Source organism: Oryzias melastigma, linkage group LG19, assembly GCF_002922805.2.
Source record: "Oryzias melastigma strain HK-1 linkage group LG19, ASM292280v2, whole genome shotgun sequence".
NCBI lineage: Eukaryota > Metazoa > Chordata > Actinopteri > Beloniformes > Adrianichthyidae > Oryzias > Oryzias melastigma.
In genome coordinates this window covers 14,199,037-14,214,590 of record NC_050530.1, presented here as the reverse complement: position 1 = coordinate 14,214,590, position 15,554 = coordinate 14,199,037, and the positions used below count along the sequence as shown (strand labels likewise).

General features: G+C 39.8%; 2 protein-coding genes across 6 annotated transcripts; one reads left to right on the top strand and one right to left on the bottom strand.

Annotated features, from left to right (window-relative positions):
- The first annotated feature begins 492 nt into the window (after nucleotides 1-492).
- Nucleotides 493-4,672, top strand: si:dkey-21c1.4. The gene is made up of 5 exons (XM_024284532.2): nucleotides 493-1,258; nucleotides 1,869-3,035; nucleotides 3,105-3,215; nucleotides 4,298-4,414; nucleotides 4,498-4,672. The coding sequence occupies exons 1-5, from the start codon at nucleotides 1,249-1,251 to the stop codon at nucleotides 4,524-4,526; spliced, it is 1,434 nt and encodes a 477-aa protein (XP_024140300.1). The 5' UTR covers nucleotides 493-1,248; the 3' UTR covers nucleotides 4,527-4,672.
- A 1,136-nt stretch (nucleotides 4,673-5,808) lies between these two features.
- On the bottom strand, nucleotides 5,809-14,763 carry bicral (BRD4 interacting chromatin remodeling complex associated protein like). Of its 5 annotated transcripts, none has more exons than XM_024284523.2 (12): nucleotides 14,409-14,763; nucleotides 12,516-12,577; nucleotides 12,306-12,351; nucleotides 11,987-12,035; nucleotides 11,822-11,887; nucleotides 10,242-11,477; nucleotides 10,104-10,169; nucleotides 9,975-10,021; nucleotides 9,733-9,878; nucleotides 9,549-9,643; nucleotides 8,217-8,319; nucleotides 5,809-8,135 (listed from the first exon to the last, which is right to left on the bottom strand). In XM_024284523.2, the coding sequence occupies exons 3-12, from the start codon at nucleotides 12,344-12,346 to the stop codon at nucleotides 7,663-7,665; spliced, it is 2,322 nt and encodes a 773-aa protein (XP_024140291.1). In that variant the 5' UTR covers nucleotides 12,347-12,351; nucleotides 12,516-12,577; nucleotides 14,409-14,763; the 3' UTR covers nucleotides 5,809-7,662. The 5 variants fall into 5 exon arrangements, with proteins under 5 accessions (XP_024140291.1, XP_024140293.1, XP_024140290.1 ...); XM_024284525.2 differs by lacking the exon at nucleotides 14,409-14,763 and adding an exon at nucleotides 13,076-14,360; XM_024284522.2 differs by lacking the exon at nucleotides 14,409-14,763 and adding an exon at nucleotides 12,881-14,359.
- Nucleotides 14,764-15,554: the final 791 nt, after the last annotated feature.

The window sequence follows — 15,554 nt, the reverse complement described above, 5'->3', positions numbered from 1 at the left end:
TTACTGGAGTTAAAAAATTCTGGTAGAATTATTTTTCTTGTTTGGGGACAATTTTGGTTTGAGAAAAAATTTAGGCACTGCTAAAATTCTATTTCCAGCTCATGCTTTCGTCCAGACTGTTGGCGTCAACAGTCTGCATGTGCAGGTTTTTTTTTTTGTGTGTTTTTTTTTTTTTTGCCTTAATTCCTGACTGTAAATACTGTAATCTGTTGCTATGTAATGTAAATACTTCTCAGGTTTGACTTCCTATATGTAAATTGTTGTAGAAAAGGTTTTTTTTTTCTTTTTTTGATCTTTTTCCAATCACTTTTTTTTCAATGAAGATGGCTTTTGATGTAGATGGTATTTTGTGTCATTTTTCATCACCTTTTTTTTAAATTCACACTTCTAATCCTCAATAAAATACACTTTTCTAACAATTTAATGCCACCTTTTGTTGTACATTTTAAGATGTTTATAATTTTTAGCAAAGCCTCAAAAATCTTTTATCTTTTTTGAGGGGGGCATGCCTATTTCTGGCACATTGACTAAATGCAAATTATGCTTGATTGGTTGACATTTTAATAAAGTGACTACATAAAAAGGATAATCTTTATGATCATTTGACCCACATTTATTTAAAATTAAAATTATACTTTAGTTTTCTTTAAGCACTGACTTTTAAACATTTGCATTCATCGTTCAAATACACATAAAATGTTAGAAAACTGAACGGATGCGTTTTTAATGCGGTTTCAGCGTTTCCTTGAGTCACCCGGAGCGTGTTTGTTGGTAAATGTGGGGATTTACACCGAAACGGAAGTGGGCAGAAGTGAATAATCTCATCGGACCACACCCACTGAGCATGCTCAAACCGCGTCCGAAACACCTTTGCTGTGGGGAGAGAACATTTGAATTAATTTATAAAAACAAAACAAGCAAACAAAAAGTACTTGACATGATTAAAAACATTTAATCTCTTCCCAACATATGTCTATACAGTCGTAACTTTTTGTTTTAATTTATCTGGTAATTATAGTCAGGCTTATCACGCGCTACCTAAAGGGGTCCTTCTCTCCTCATGTTTGCTGTTATGATCTTCTTAACCTCGTACGAAAATATTTAACTGACTAAAGTAACGCAACAAGTGAAAAAAAGCAAAAATGTGGACGTTAATGACACATTTAGTAACTTGAAGTTGCTGCTCATTCTTGTCTGACAAGTTCAGAAGATGTCGTTTCCGGAACTGTCGTTTGAACGTTATAAAACATGAACTCCGGTAGGTGATCAACTTCAATATAACTTTATTTGTCACGTTAAATAAATGTAGCCAATAAAGCTTGTTTTGAATTTAAAAAGGGAAAGAAATAGTAAATTATTTAACATTTGATACGTAATATGTTTAAAATAGAAGATTAACTCTTCAAATGAGAATGTTTATTGCAGCAATAATGGTAATTCAAGTATTTTATTTATATACGAACATGTTTCTACTTTATTCTTTAGCAAATATTATATATAGAGAGAGAGAGAGAGTCTTCAGTGTTGTCAATAAATATAAATAAAAAGTAAACAAATATTTTACTTTCAGCTGGCTACAGTTTAACATGGATATTAAAAAAAAACTTTTTGCTAAAAAGTAATCTTGTTTTGTATTTACTTTCTTAGTAAACAAACAGAAAAAAACTTTAAGGAGAAACTTGTGCAAGAGTTTCAGAATTTTGTTTTCTTATTTAGTTTATGCACCTTCTGACATAGAAAGATTTGAAATCTCCACAAGATTCTTTGTACAAATAAATATCATGGATGTGTTTAATGAATCACTTGAAGAATTATCATATTTGTTTGTTACTTTATTTGTGTTTGTTTTTCTTCTTCTGTTTTTACAGAAGTGTGTCCGTTCTGTGGTAAATCATACAAAAGGCTAAAGAGTCACCTGCCTCACTGCAAGGCATCGAAACCTTTGAAAACACCTCCAGCCAACCAGGATGTCACAGAAAATCCGGCGTCAGACTCTCGGCTGGCCTCAGCTCTGTCCAGATCCACTCCAAAGGGCAGAACGCCGACGCAGACGCCATCAGTGGCCACACATCTGCAGTCAGAGAAGGTTAAAGAAGTCTCCTCAGCTGATGTGTTCTCTTCATCCTCACAAGTATCTTTGAGTTCATCTCCACCTCAAATGAAGAAACCAGTTGATCACATCAAGTCCTCAGCTCCACCTCAATCTTCCACAGCCTCAAAGCCCAAGAAGAAGAGTCTGAGAGAGTTAATAGAAGCTGCAAAGGTGGAGCATTTTACAAAGGGATTACAAGAAGAAACTAAATCTCCCTCCAAAAAGTCGAGTGTCGCCACAAAGACCAAAAGTATCAAAGCTGAAGACTCAATGAAAGGTGTGAGTGTTGCACTGGAGTCTGCGGAGCGTAAACCTAAAAGTGTCTCCAAAAAGAAGAAGTCTGCGGCGCACAAAGCTGACATTCCGAACGTATATATGAAGGGAAACCGCGTGGAAAGCAAAGCAAGAGACAAGTTCTGGATGGACGGTGATGGGGAAATGGAGGATGTGAGCGAGATGCTCCTGAAACCAAGAAAAGGTCACCAGGTGAAAGTTACCCTGCAGGACGTGAAAGCCACATTAGGCAGAGGTAATTCCCGCCGGGAGCTCAGCAAGATTTTGAGCAACACTGATGATGTTGATAATCAAAGGAGCGACAAAAGACTTCTCAATCTGCAGAATCAGGAAGATGTCGAGAGCTTGACGAGAGTCAAGCCGCTCAACTTGGGTCTAACAGAGTCCAAACAAACGGCTCTGAAAGAGACTCCTCAGCAGTTACACACCTTCCTCGCTACGCAGCAAGCTCCGCCCTCTCTACTGATATCCAGCTTGAACGAGGCTCAGAGGGTCCATCACCTACCAGACCTGCTCTCGACTTCCCCGACTCTTCACCCCTTTTCCAGCCCTCTTCTTTACCCCCCTGCAGCACGGTCTGTGTGTGGGAGGGTGGAGGAGTTGCAGCTGAAAGTCTGGAAGGAAGAAGCAGCTGAGAAGCTAACGGAGGGTCAGTGATTTTTGTTTTTTGTGACGTTCAGGAAGACTAGGTTTAGTAGCTGTTGCTTCTGAACTGCAGGAGCCGTGACTCAGAGGACGCTTGGACAGGTGAGACTCCGAGAACTGCCCGAGTGGCTGGCCAGCAGAACACCCACTCACCCGAGAGGTGTCATAGACATGGTGCAAAAAGGTCAGAGTTCAACTATTTTTAATGTCCATCTTTGTTCAATTGAATAATTGAGTTCTTGTTTACAAATTCTTCTTTCTTATCCTGCCTTTACGAGAAACTTTTGCCTCACTCATACTCAAAAACTCACCAAGAAGTGCACGCTAGTACCTGGTAAAAATGAGAAATCGTCAAAAAAAATGGGGTCAAAACCTTTCATGGGGCTCAAAAAATAAGTAACAAAACCAAAACGGACGTCGAGAATATCCGAAGGAAGTTTTGAAGTTATGGGATGGCCACAGGACCTACGGCTTGGCGGCCATTTTGTGGCAAAGTGTGTAATTTGGCGATTTTCACAGTTTTGCACAATATGGGAAAAGAAAAGTTTTTGCAGAATTTTACAAACGCGCCACAAGGTTAAGTCTACAACCTCAACCAAAGTTTTGTTGACGTTTGACCCGGAAAAGAGGTTTTTTAATCTATTATCTCAGACCTCCTTGAGCATTATTGAGAAGCTGCTTGGGAAAAAATGTTAGTAGATTTTGACCAAAAATGATGTTTCCCTGTTTCTGGCATATTTTTACCAGAATGTTGTGAACATTTGATGCGTGAATTCCTGGCTCGAGCTGAACGAAACAATGTAACATACGACTTCAACATATTAGGAATGTGGGCATGGTTAAGAAAAAACCTCCGTTGTCATGCAAATTCAAAAATGTACTTTTGCAGATTCCTATAAAAATTGCATAGAACTGTTTGTCACCACCAGCCAACCAAAAAATATAATGGTTGCTATGAAGATAAAACTAAAAGAAAAACTACAATTTTGAAAAAAAAAAGTGTTTTTTATGATTTGGTCACATCAGCTCTGAGTTTGGTGACAGCGGGGGATGGGTAGAGTGAGGGGGTGTGTCATAAGGGTGGGGGTGGGTAGCCCCTGCCGTTCATACAATGCTGCTTCCAGTTTAATTTTTAATCTAATCCTCTCAAAAATTTGGTTTTCAAGCTATTTTTTTTACAAAATCCCTTTTGTATTGAAGGATTTTTAATAGATTTTTAATAGGATTTTTTAATAGCTGTAGTGCTAAAATGTGTTCTCTGTAAAGGCTGGCAGTGGTACTACGGCAAATACATTGACGTGAAGAAGGGTGGAGTAGCTGGCGTAGGCATGTTGCTGGTGGGATACTGTGTTCTCAGCTACATCTGGAGCTACCCTCACACAAGTCAGTGCGAGCAGAACTTTCTGTACTTATTATAAAGAAGCGAATAGCAGTTTTCTTCACAAAGGTGTGTTTTCTTCTTCCAGAACTCAGTCGATGGAGGAAATACCACTGAAGGAGATGTTTGACATCCATTCAACATGCTGTGAAGTTATGTTTATGGATTTTTCTTTGGCATGTATTTATATTTAGAAAAAGCATTATTTATGTAACTTGTAAACAATCAGTTTGATAAATAAACTTATATTTGAAGTTTAAAAATGATAGTTTGGCCTCATTTTTATAATATAGTGCAGTTTTAAGTATTAATATAGACGTTTTTCAGCAATTTTGGAGTCAAAACGAGAGAAAAAAAAAGAATTGAGCTGCATTTGTGAGGATTGTTTGATTTCAGAGGAAAATTACAAAAGAAGTAAGCAGAGATGCTGTAATCGTAAATGAATAAAAACACTTTTTAGGAATAAAAATAATCCAGAAAATTTCCGTAAAAAAGAACAGAGTTTGTAGCAGGTTGCGGATGACTGCAGCAGATCAGCCTGCAGCTGTCTGTACATGCCAGTCAACATTAAATCACATTTAGTCAAGGATTTTAAAATGATTTTCTGTTTTCATAAGTAAAAAAAAAAAACAGGAATAATAATATGCAATGAAAGAGACAGGTCAGGCAGGGGGTGGTGGTATAATGGTATGGAGTTTAAGTCCCCTAAACATTTTTTTTTTTTTACCTCTGATATGTAGATTGTTTAAAAGTCAAAGCTGATTATTGTAGCTCAATATATGCATCCCCTGTGACCTCTGGGAACAATCCACCAGGATAAAGCAGCCTGTACACCTGAGTTCAATGGAAGAATTAGGGGATATAGTGAAGTAGATTCAATAAATTTGGCCTGTTTTTTTTTTGTTTTGTTTTTTTAGGGCATTGCTGCTATCCAAAACAAACAAACCTAAAAGAAAAAGGTCAAAATAACTTTAAAAAATGTAGAAAGCAATTGTTCTTGGGTTATCTGGGGTTAAACTATAAATGTGCAACAATTCAGGTACTCTACTGTGTGAATGTTGACCTTTAACCTTAAAAATGTCTCCATGAGTTTAGTTAATTTATTGTAAAAAAATCAATGATTTAACATGCTAGAAAGTGGCCAGTAAAAAAGTATTACTATTGTCCACTAGAGGTCACTGTTGGGCTGTCTTACAGGAATTTCACATGAAGTCCAGCTTCCATCAGAGCTCTCCTTTGGTTCTGACATCCTGACTGATAGAATTAAACTTTAGCTGCTGTTTTACAGCATCAGTATCTGTGAAAAAAGACGTTTTTAATCACTACAGTGTTTCCATCAATCTGTGTCAAAATTGTGATCATTTACTTAATGAAAGACAAAAAAAGTTCAGATCAGAAATGGATTTTCCCCTTTTATATTTAAAATGACTTTTATTGTCGACTGTTCTCGCCTTTGTAGTGAACACATCAGCAAATGACAGAATGACATTTTTTTCAAACTATTTTCTTGGCATCGCCATTCAGCCAACACAATAAAAAATAATTTCCTTTTTCCTAAGTTTTCCTTAAACAACATTTTTTTTTCTTTTTTTAGTCAATACAAAAATTATAAATATTTTGTGTGTAACTTTTCATTTTTTATGCAAAACAATAAACTTCACAAACAATAAACAACAGTGGAAATGGGTGCAGAAAACAAACATCTGCAGCACAAACAGGAAAAAAAAAAGAGAAAGCACGGCGTGTTCCTACAGAACCTGGAGGCCGAGATATGCGTCCAAACGGTGTCAGACAAGCGTACGGCTAAGTGCTACCGAGGCACGACAACTTGCAGCGGGCGACCGAAGGTGCGGAATACCAGCTGACCCGAAAGTGTTTGACGTTTAAAGCAGAGAGCCTCTGCGGATACTGGCCGCTCTGGGTGTTCAACCGCGTTCGAGGCGAGATACAGGCGGGCTGTGGCGGCCACTGGCACTTTCAAAATAAAAGTAAACAAAAAAAGGACTTTCAAAGGCGTTCAGTCTACAAACAGAAACAAGAAAGCGTCCAGACTCAACCTCGGGTTGGTTTAATAGATTAAAGCTAACCTTCGGTCACGTGAGGAATAATCTTGATTTTATCATAGTGCAGATTTGTGATAGATATGTTCAGATATGATTTTTTTCTTTTAAACCACATCAAACTTTCACACAGAAATCTTTTTTTGAATTTTTGAGGTTTATCTGGATTAAACTGCACTTTCTTTTGAACATTTTGGTTTTTCGCTGCTGTGAAGAAAAAAAGTGAGAAATGTTTCGACTCCAAAAGGAAAAATACCAGTTAAGGAACAATCTGTGTAACGTGACAAACTACGGAACCCAATTATAGATCTATAACGCATAGATAAGCAGACGAAAAATGCATAAAAGTATGCAGAAGGCAGACGTATGTACAATCGGTAACCCTCTGGGGTCATGTGAGCGGATGAAGGTACTGCAACGCATCACCACAAACCAAATGACTTTTGTCATTTCTTAAAAAAAAAAAAAATTGAAATAAAAAATATTAATTTTATTATTTTTCCTCAATCTGAGGATTTAACCGTGCACTCATAAAGGAAGTGAGAAGAGAAACGCCACAGATTTGTCTGTTTTTCACGCCGAAGTACAAAAGAAAAATGCTGCAACACAAGAAAAAAAAAAAAGCAGAGGAGTTCTGAAAGGTTGTGGTTCACATTCTGTGATGCCCCTCCCACCAAAGGCCTGGCGCTCCTGAAGCGGCGCTCTCCTTAGTGCAAATTCGTGAACTTGGAAATGAATCCTGCACCTCCGCCCCACGGATCTACTTACTAAACGCGAGTGATGCAGGAGGGAAACGAGTGTGTGGGACTTTCTGAACAGAGCTTCAGCATGTAAACACTTATTAGGCACAGAGCCCCCCCTCATCATCTGGCAGAGACAGACGGACGCACCCTGACGGTGCGTGAAGGGAGGAACACTTGCATACAGAACTTTTGCAGAATCTACTGCTTTAAAATAAAAAAACAACATTTATTAATGCACTGCATTGCACACATTCCCGGATCTTTATAGGTAAGTGTCTGTGTTGACCTTGAGGGTTCACCCACTTGGACAAAATGCCTCAGAAACCTTCAAAACGCAGGTGCTACATGGCTGCTTATCAAAACCATGGCAGGGCTGGGGGGGTGTGGGGGGACAACCCCTGCCTTCATACAGGAGTTCGACCAGAACAGAAATCATCAGATGTGAAGGTCTTAACATTCCAGGATGCTGTTGACTGCTGCCTCCAGAGCAGAGTCGGTTTCCGGGTGAGGCGGCGAGGCCGGCTGCGGCGAGTACTGCGACTGTGCGGGGTGGGGGGACAGCTTCTGCGGCAGCTGGTAGTGAGTCTGTCCTCCTGCTGGAGTCGAGTGGGATACTTTACCGTGGTGGTGACTGTTTGCAGTGATGGGGCGGTTGCTGGCGGACCCAAAGTCCTGCTGGGATCTTTTCAGGTCCAACATCCTCCTGCTTTCTAATGGGGAGTGGAGTCTTTGGGTTGAGCCTGGTGCTCCATCTCCACCCCCTCCCGGGTCTCCAAACCCAGACTGAGCGTCTGTCCTGTACGAGGGCTCCACTGAGCCTCGGTCTGACTGATCCCAGTTACAGCTGTTTGCTGGCGTAGAGGGAGAGGGGTCCTTGAAAAGTTTGGATTTCGTCCCACAGCAGAATTCTTCCAAGAAGGAATCTAGGAGCCGACAGAACAATGAGATCTAAAAATCTCAAAAATATCAATTCAGATTTGCTGCCTTTGCATTCCCTCTCGTACCTGGATCCACGAGCACTGTGCGCTTGTCTTGTGACAGGTTGCTGCGCTCCTCTTGGTTGAAGGTCCTGTCGATCATCACTATTTCTGATGATGGACTGGAATTCTGCAAGAAAAGTTCAATTATTAAACAAATGTTTGATAGTCTCCCAACAAAAAATGAATATTTAGACACTTTCCTTTTTTGTTACTTCTCTTCACATGTTCACGTGTGCACGATTTTGAGAAATTATATTTAAGTTTAATGAAATGAGGCAAAAAGTCAAAATCATCAAATGCATTTAAGGAAATTAAGAAATAGTGTAAAAAATGTAGGAATAAAGGAAAAAAGTAAATCAGCCACCAAAATATAGAGCTCCAATTTCCACAATAGGACTAAGAAAAAAAGCCACAAGTGGACAGAAATAGGACACTAAAGCTTCCTGAACAACACACAGCGGTCATAATGTTCAACCTATAACCAGATTTTAAAATAAAAATTTAAACTTAAAGGTAACCCTCCATAACTTGCATCAAACTTTGTCACAAAAAAGCAAATGTTTCAACTCTCAATAAAAACTGTGGATTTAAAGACCCTCTACCATAAAAATCCTGTTTTTTGGTGTTTTTAACATCTTCTTGTGGCATTTTTCTGATAATATAGGACATATTTAAAGAAAATTAAACTTTAAATTGCATTTCTGAGAATGTCTTAATTCAAATTGTTGGAAATCAGGAGCAGACAAAAAATGCAGTTTGAAAAAGCTTGTAGTTGTGACATAGATGCTACAATTAACAGCACACAAACCCCCCCGCTCCATTCTGATGCATCCATTTGTAGACAAAAAGATCTGTGTATGTCTCATTTTTCCTTGTCCAAACTGGAATCTGGCTCCAAACTGGATAGCTCCAATATTGCTAGCCATTTTTGTTGCACCGCTATTGTTAGCTTAAGGTCGTAAGGGACTTTAAGCTAGCAGGAAAGAGTGTAAACAAAGGGATGATGGGATATCAGTGGAAGCTTACTTCCGCACCAATAGTCCCACCTACAACTCAAAGGCAAATTTCTAATAAATTACTGAAACTAGAAACTATGTTTAAAAAAAACACACAAGTTCTTCAATTTTGGGTAAAAATGGCATAATCATTATTACAAGACCACTTAGAACACTTTTATATTAGATCAAAAGATGATCAAAATGGGATATTAAAGTAAAATTAACTCCTCTGTGAACAATGAATTAGTCTATGTGACTGAATATTCTGAAGCAAAAGAGACATTTATATCACAAATATGTTACATTTGGTTGAACATATTTGGAGTACCATAAAAAAATCCAGATTTCAAACCCTCACCTCTGCTTCTACCATTAGTAGTCGCCTGTATTTGTTGACCATGGCCTGGGTCCTCTTCAGTACCTGAGATGCAACAGCTTCAAACTCCTCATCCACTGGAAATATTCAGAAGCAAAACAGTTATTCAGTCAAAGCATTTTTTAGGGAATCTGCTTCCCTGTAAAGTCAGGCTCCAAGTCTGCACCTTGTGTGAACTCATCCTGGCTGGGCGGGGCCCCCTGGAGAACATGGTAGGAGAGGAGTCTGAGCAGAGCGTCGTCAATCGAGGTGAACTTGCGCCGCTCGGGGTTCTGGACACCAATGTGATCTTTCCTCAACTGCTGTAGGAGTCTTTGAATAGTAAAAGAAGAGGAGGACAAACAGTCTGAATCTGAACTGGATAAAGTTTTTAGGCCAAACAAAAAGAATAAAATAAAAGCAACTCACATTTCCCCCCTTGTAGATGGTGGAACAGTCCTCTTCTGTGCATATATCTATGAATGAAAAGTGTTCAAGCCAAATCTATGACCAACTTTTCATTTTTTCATGAAATTAAGTAAATTAAAAATAACGTACCTCAGAATTTTGGTTACCATGGATATTGCTGAGTTGTGTCTGTTTTAATAGAGTTGATGAAGAGTTCTGAGAAATAAAGTCATGTTAGTCAGGCAGAAGTTTATTGGCAACAAAGAGAATCATCAACTGATCGCTAACCTGTCTGTAGTCTTGTTCCTGTGTTACGTTACCAGGTAAAGGGGACAAAGAAGTGCAGTTCTGAGTTTGAGTCACTAGAAGGCGCTGGACAGCACAACCGGTGGCTTGGCCATGACCACCGATCCCCGCTGTGGCCGGACCAACCAATGTGAGCCGCCCAGGCGTGCACGACGTCTGCACAGGGGTGGAGCTGGCACAAGAAACTCCGGTCCAAGTCTGAGTAACATTCCCTCCAATCGGACTTGCACTAACAACTGCCTTATTGAGAATGAGAGGAGCTCCTGGTGCGCTAAAGTTGTGAGCTGACACAATCTGGACTGTGTTCTGGTTGTTGGGGTCGACTGGGCCGTTTTGGATGCTGCTGGACTGAGGGAGCGGCAGTGAACTGGGTACCAAAAACTGCCCAGACGTTAGGTTTGTCTGAGCAACCTGTTGCTGTTCCAGTTGCTGCTGCACCACAATGGGACCATTGGTGGCATACTGTACCCCAGCAGCACTGTTAGTGTTTACATTAGCCACAGTTGTGGGCGCCGGCTGAAGGCCAAGGCTGTAGACCGTCTGAGCCCCTGCTTGAGTCGGTTTAGGCTGAATTGGCCTGACAACAGTCTGGGTTCCTCCAGGCCCTCTCTGAATAATGATGTTCTGAAGAGGAATATTTTTGACTGGTAAACCAACTTGATTTGGCTGCCCCTGCGTAGGGGCAAACACCTGACCCCCTGTCACAGTCGCTGTTGAGGCTACAGGTACTCCTGGCCTTAACACAATCTGTGGAGTTCTTTCCATGCTGTTCAGTGTCATCACGCCACCACCCGTTCCAAACGAGCCCAGCACCTGTATATGCTGAGTAGATCCGTTGGGCAGTGGGGACACTCCTTGTAGTACCTGCCCTGCTGGAAACGCAGCAGTAGCTGTTGTGACAACGCCCACCCCACCTCCATAATTCCCCGAGACCAGCTGGGAGGGAAAGGAAATGGGAGCTTGCACAAGAGTGGGAGCGGGCTGAGCATCCAGCAAGGCCTCCTGGGCCAGCGTCTGCTCTGTGATGTCCGCCTCCAAAAGAGACTTCTGGAGAATGTCGAAGGGTTGGTCCTCTCCCTCAAGATCAACCCCATCAAGAGAGTTCCCAGTCTCCAGTTCGTCTTCAATAAAGGAAAGATTGCCGGAGAGCTGGAGGCCTGCCTCACCAGAGTCTTCGCCAAAGTCGCCCATTGAAGAGGAGCCATCCTTAGAGCCAGCCTGAAGGACAAAGAAGACATGTCTATGCTAAACTATACTGCACAGGAAGCTCATGTTCTTGTGTTATATTCTTATACATTTGTATATAGGCATATTTGGAATGAAGTACTCTGAAAATTTTAAATGAAGCAATAAAAATTTAAATACAAGGGGCACAAGATTAGATCCCTGAGGTACACCACAAGTAATTAAAGCTGTGGACACAAAGAAAACTCATTATTTAGCAAAAAATTAGCTATATATTTAATAACAACTAAGGATGTTTAGATACGTTCTTTAAGGGTCAACAAAATCAATATTCTAAACCAGTGTGCCAACGTTTGGTAAGATCAAGCTGAACTCACTGTGTCGTTAGCAAAGAACGACCCATCTGATCCATAAGCTGCATTTGTCACGTCATCCTCTTCAATCTGAAAATAAGCACCAGTCATTAAACCTTCAAGTAAGTGCACATTTGACGAAAAAACATGTTTGGTAAACTTTGTTGATGTGCAGTCAAAACCACTCACAGTCTTGCTGTTGTCACCATGGAGGTAATCATTAAGTGCATCAACATCTCTGTAAAACAAGAAGAGTTTTAGGAGCCAATCAAAGGAATAAAACTTATTAACACTTGAAGTAGCTTTAAAAGTGTCTAAACTTAAATTATAGCTTGGCATTATACATCATTTGACTTAAATTTGAAAGACAGAATCCTACATTTGAATAACTTTCAAATACTCATCATCCAACATGGTCATGAAGACAGTGTTCGTCAGCACATTTAAGGCAGTGATTCAGAGAACTGTGGTGTGGGGAAAAAAGGTAATTACAGGTAATTTATTTTACCCTAAAATATCCAGAAGACGGCGATCATCGTCATCATCCATGACACCTGAAAGACGCAGGGATGATAGATGTGGAAGGTATTCAGCTTTACGTAGGTGAATATGCAGGCTTCATGTAACAGGAAGTATGAGTTATTCAACTTTTTACACTAAGTTTGGGCTCTGGGTTTTTAGTATGTACTTGTTTGTGTCTGTGTGACATCTAACTCACAGATTTCCAGAAAAAGGAAGCATGGATTCAGTCATTTAACAGCCTCTCTGTGACAGGCAGGCCTGCAGGGTGAGAAGCTGTGTTTAGTACAAACTAGGAGAGTTGTGTGTGACACAGAAAGGTGAGTGGGTGAAGGAAGGGGTGTGGAGAGCAACATTTGTTATTCGGTACACAAGTAAAGGACAGGGCGGTCTTCAACCCCTCCTACAACTGCTGCACACTAACTTCCCTCTCAGTAGCCTTGTCTGTCCCACACAAAGTTGTGTTTATATGTAGAGTGAAAATGGGCAAATAATTCCCCTTTACTCTTGTAGCTTTTTGCTACATTTAAAGGCTTTATGCTCCAACTATGGAGCTATACTTACACATAAAAGATGGTTGGGATATTTGTTTCTTGAATATTTTAAAAGCTGCCTTTTTAAGGAGTTGGGCATTTGCCTGACAATAAAAACTAACACATTTTTGATATTTGTAAACTGGAGTAAAGAGGAGCTCCAGATAATTTGTTCTTGGAGTGATTTGCGTGTGAAACAACTGCAGTGCTACAAAATGGCTGTTACCACGCCATGGGCTGCTTTTGCTGCTGAGCCATGGACAGCCGCCATCTTTGAACGAGGAGAACAAAGAGCAGTGGGGGTGTTGCACTGAAAAACATTTCCATCGACTACTTTGAGACTAGACGATAGAGGGAAAAACTAAAAAATATATATTTAAAATTTTAAAAATCATTAAAATCTAATGTTTATGAACTGTCGCCAAAATAAAAGCGTCGATTAAAGAACTGTTAAATTTTTAAAGCAACCCAGGCGGCCTTTCTAGCATAAACTAGCAAACAAATGCGAGTAACTTTATTTTCTTAATCGTTTTTGCGAAATAATTTCGAAAAAGACGCCGACTTGCTGTAGTAACTACGTTAATACTCGACTTATTCAGCTCGCTGCATTAAAATAAAGCCAGTAAGGGGGTCAATTGTGACAGAAAAGGGAACTACAAATATGACTAACGTGCTTTCTTCTCCAGCTTTGACGATATACTTAAAACAAATATAAGGTTAACGCGACGCATTTAAACACGTTTCCCCAGTTTTATGATCTCCGTCACGGTCTCAAAAATTCGCATTAGCTTCCATTTTGTGACGATGAAAAACACCCTTCGGCTGCAGGACACCACAACTCGTTCAAAGACCGCTAGAGTTTGTAGCTAGCAAGTTTAATTTCCAAAAATAGACGCATTCGCCAGAATGGTAATCGCACTGAAGCAGCACAAAACGCCCGTCGCCGCTGACGTGCTCGTCCTTCCTCTGTTGGGGAGGCTTTCATTTGTCCTCGTTGAGGCTCATCTGCCAACACGAAAAACGTCACATTTGTATCGACATGGCGAACCGAAAGCTTTAAATTTGGACGCTTGAGCCGGTCCACGTCCCAGTTGGACCGCTCTCCAGGCTGGACGCCACATTTTGGAGTTAAACGTCGGCCTATTCTTGTTGCTTTGGTTAGCTAGCCGCAGAGTCGACGACGCCTATTTCGAAAACGCAGACTCCATTCCGTCGAAAAGGCTAAAAGACTGAACCGCGTCGAGCTATAAATATTTATCCCGATTAGCATAACATAAAGACGACTCAAATAGGCAAACCCTTTACTCCTGTCTCACTCCTCTTGAAACCCAATATCTCCATTTGGCAACTTTTAATTTGCTCCCCCCCTCCTTCTCCTCCTCCTCCTTCTCCCTCTCCCACTCATATATTTTTCTCACTGTCCCTGTTCTGTCTCGGATAGATTTTTCTCCCCGCTCAAACTCTCTTCCCTCCCTGAAGGAAGGGAGGAAGGAGCTTGTGTGTGCTTTTTCCTTGAAATTTTTATCACAAAATTATAATACACTCAAAGGGGAACTCACCGTCATGAAAAAGCAGTGTCTTGTCAACGGGGTTTCCTCGCCATCACCGCACGGGTCGTTGGGGGTAGTGCACACAACAAAATCCCTGTGGCTCAAGCTGCGCATAGATATGAATGGAAAATACACAACTATGGACAGGACACTGGGAAAGTCGCAGTCTAATATTTATATCGATTATTCAGCAAAGTAAAACCTTCTTTAAAAACTAGAGAAAAAATGTTATAAACCTAACTATAACTTAACAGTAGAGGGCGGAACTGGGTTTGCAACACCTTGACGTTGTTCAGGTATAAATATTTATATGAAAAGAGACAGTTCTCGATGTACCTGTTGCATAATTTGAAATTACTGAAACATTTTTTCCCCAAAAATACATCAAATTTAGTCACATGACTTAAGGCTGGGTGATACTGAGCATTTGGGTATTGATCTGATACCGAACCGATACATGTCAACATCGCTGATATCGATAACAATATTGCCGATATTATTACCAATATTGATATTTATGTAAATGCAGTGGATCTGACGTTAACCTTAAAATCTCAATTGTTTTTAATTGCCTTTTTTTTTTTTTTTTAAATAAGTTTTTCTTTTTTTAATTACTTGATAAACATAAAACAGAATTAGGACAATATTTTCAGTTAAATGAAAAATAGTTGATCAAAATTAAAATTCATTCAAATTAAATAAAAATTGAAAAAGTGAATGTAAAACAATCAACAAACCAAAAGCAGTGGTGACTGAGGCAGCGACTTCGCTGGGTCCTTTTTTCAGAAACAATAGTTTCCAACAAGACTAAAAAGATTGATATCTGAAGGTCAGTATCGTTCCGATACCAATACCAAATTGAGATTGATACTATCGATGGCAAATAATAGCAAATATAACGTTACAGATTTTGATAAATAAAAGCCTAATCAATACAAGCATTTTACGAAGCATTTTACCATTTGCCAATTTAAAGATACAACTCTGAAGGGTATTTTTTTTTGTAACCAGTACTTTTTTGTGTGTTATGTCAGTGTCAATTGTGTCAGTGTTGTTTTTGTGTCAAAAAATGGAAAAGAAAACTAATAAAAAAGTGAGTTAAAAAAAAAAACAATGAAAATAAATTTGTTCACAATGTAATGCATCATGGTTTAT

What these genes read in the sequence shown, in the direction of transcription:
- si:dkey-21c1.4 (XM_024284532.2), top strand. An exon ending in CATAGACATGGTGCAAAAAG is followed by an intron (nt 3,216 to 4,297) that starts GTCAGAGTTCAA and finishes TTCTCTGTAAAG; the next exon opens with GCTGGCAGTGGTACTACGGC. An exon ending in CTGGAGCTACCCTCACACAA is followed by an intron (nt 4,415 to 4,497) that starts GTCAGTGCGAGC and finishes TTCTTCTTCCAG; the next exon opens with AACTCAGTCGATGGAGGAAA.
- bicral (XM_024284523.2), bottom strand. Translation starts at nt 12,346, where the DNA reads ATGGATGATGACGATGATCGCCGTCTTCTGGATATTTTAGG. An exon ending in CGTCTTCTGGATATTTTAGG is followed by an intron (nt 12,036 to 12,305) that starts GTAAAATAAATT and finishes CTTGTTTTACAG; the next exon opens with AGATGTTGATGCACTTAATG. An exon ending in ATGGTGACAACAGCAAGACT is followed by an intron (nt 11,888 to 11,986) that starts GTGAGTGGTTTT and finishes GCTTATTTTCAG; the next exon opens with ATTGAAGAGGATGACGTGAC.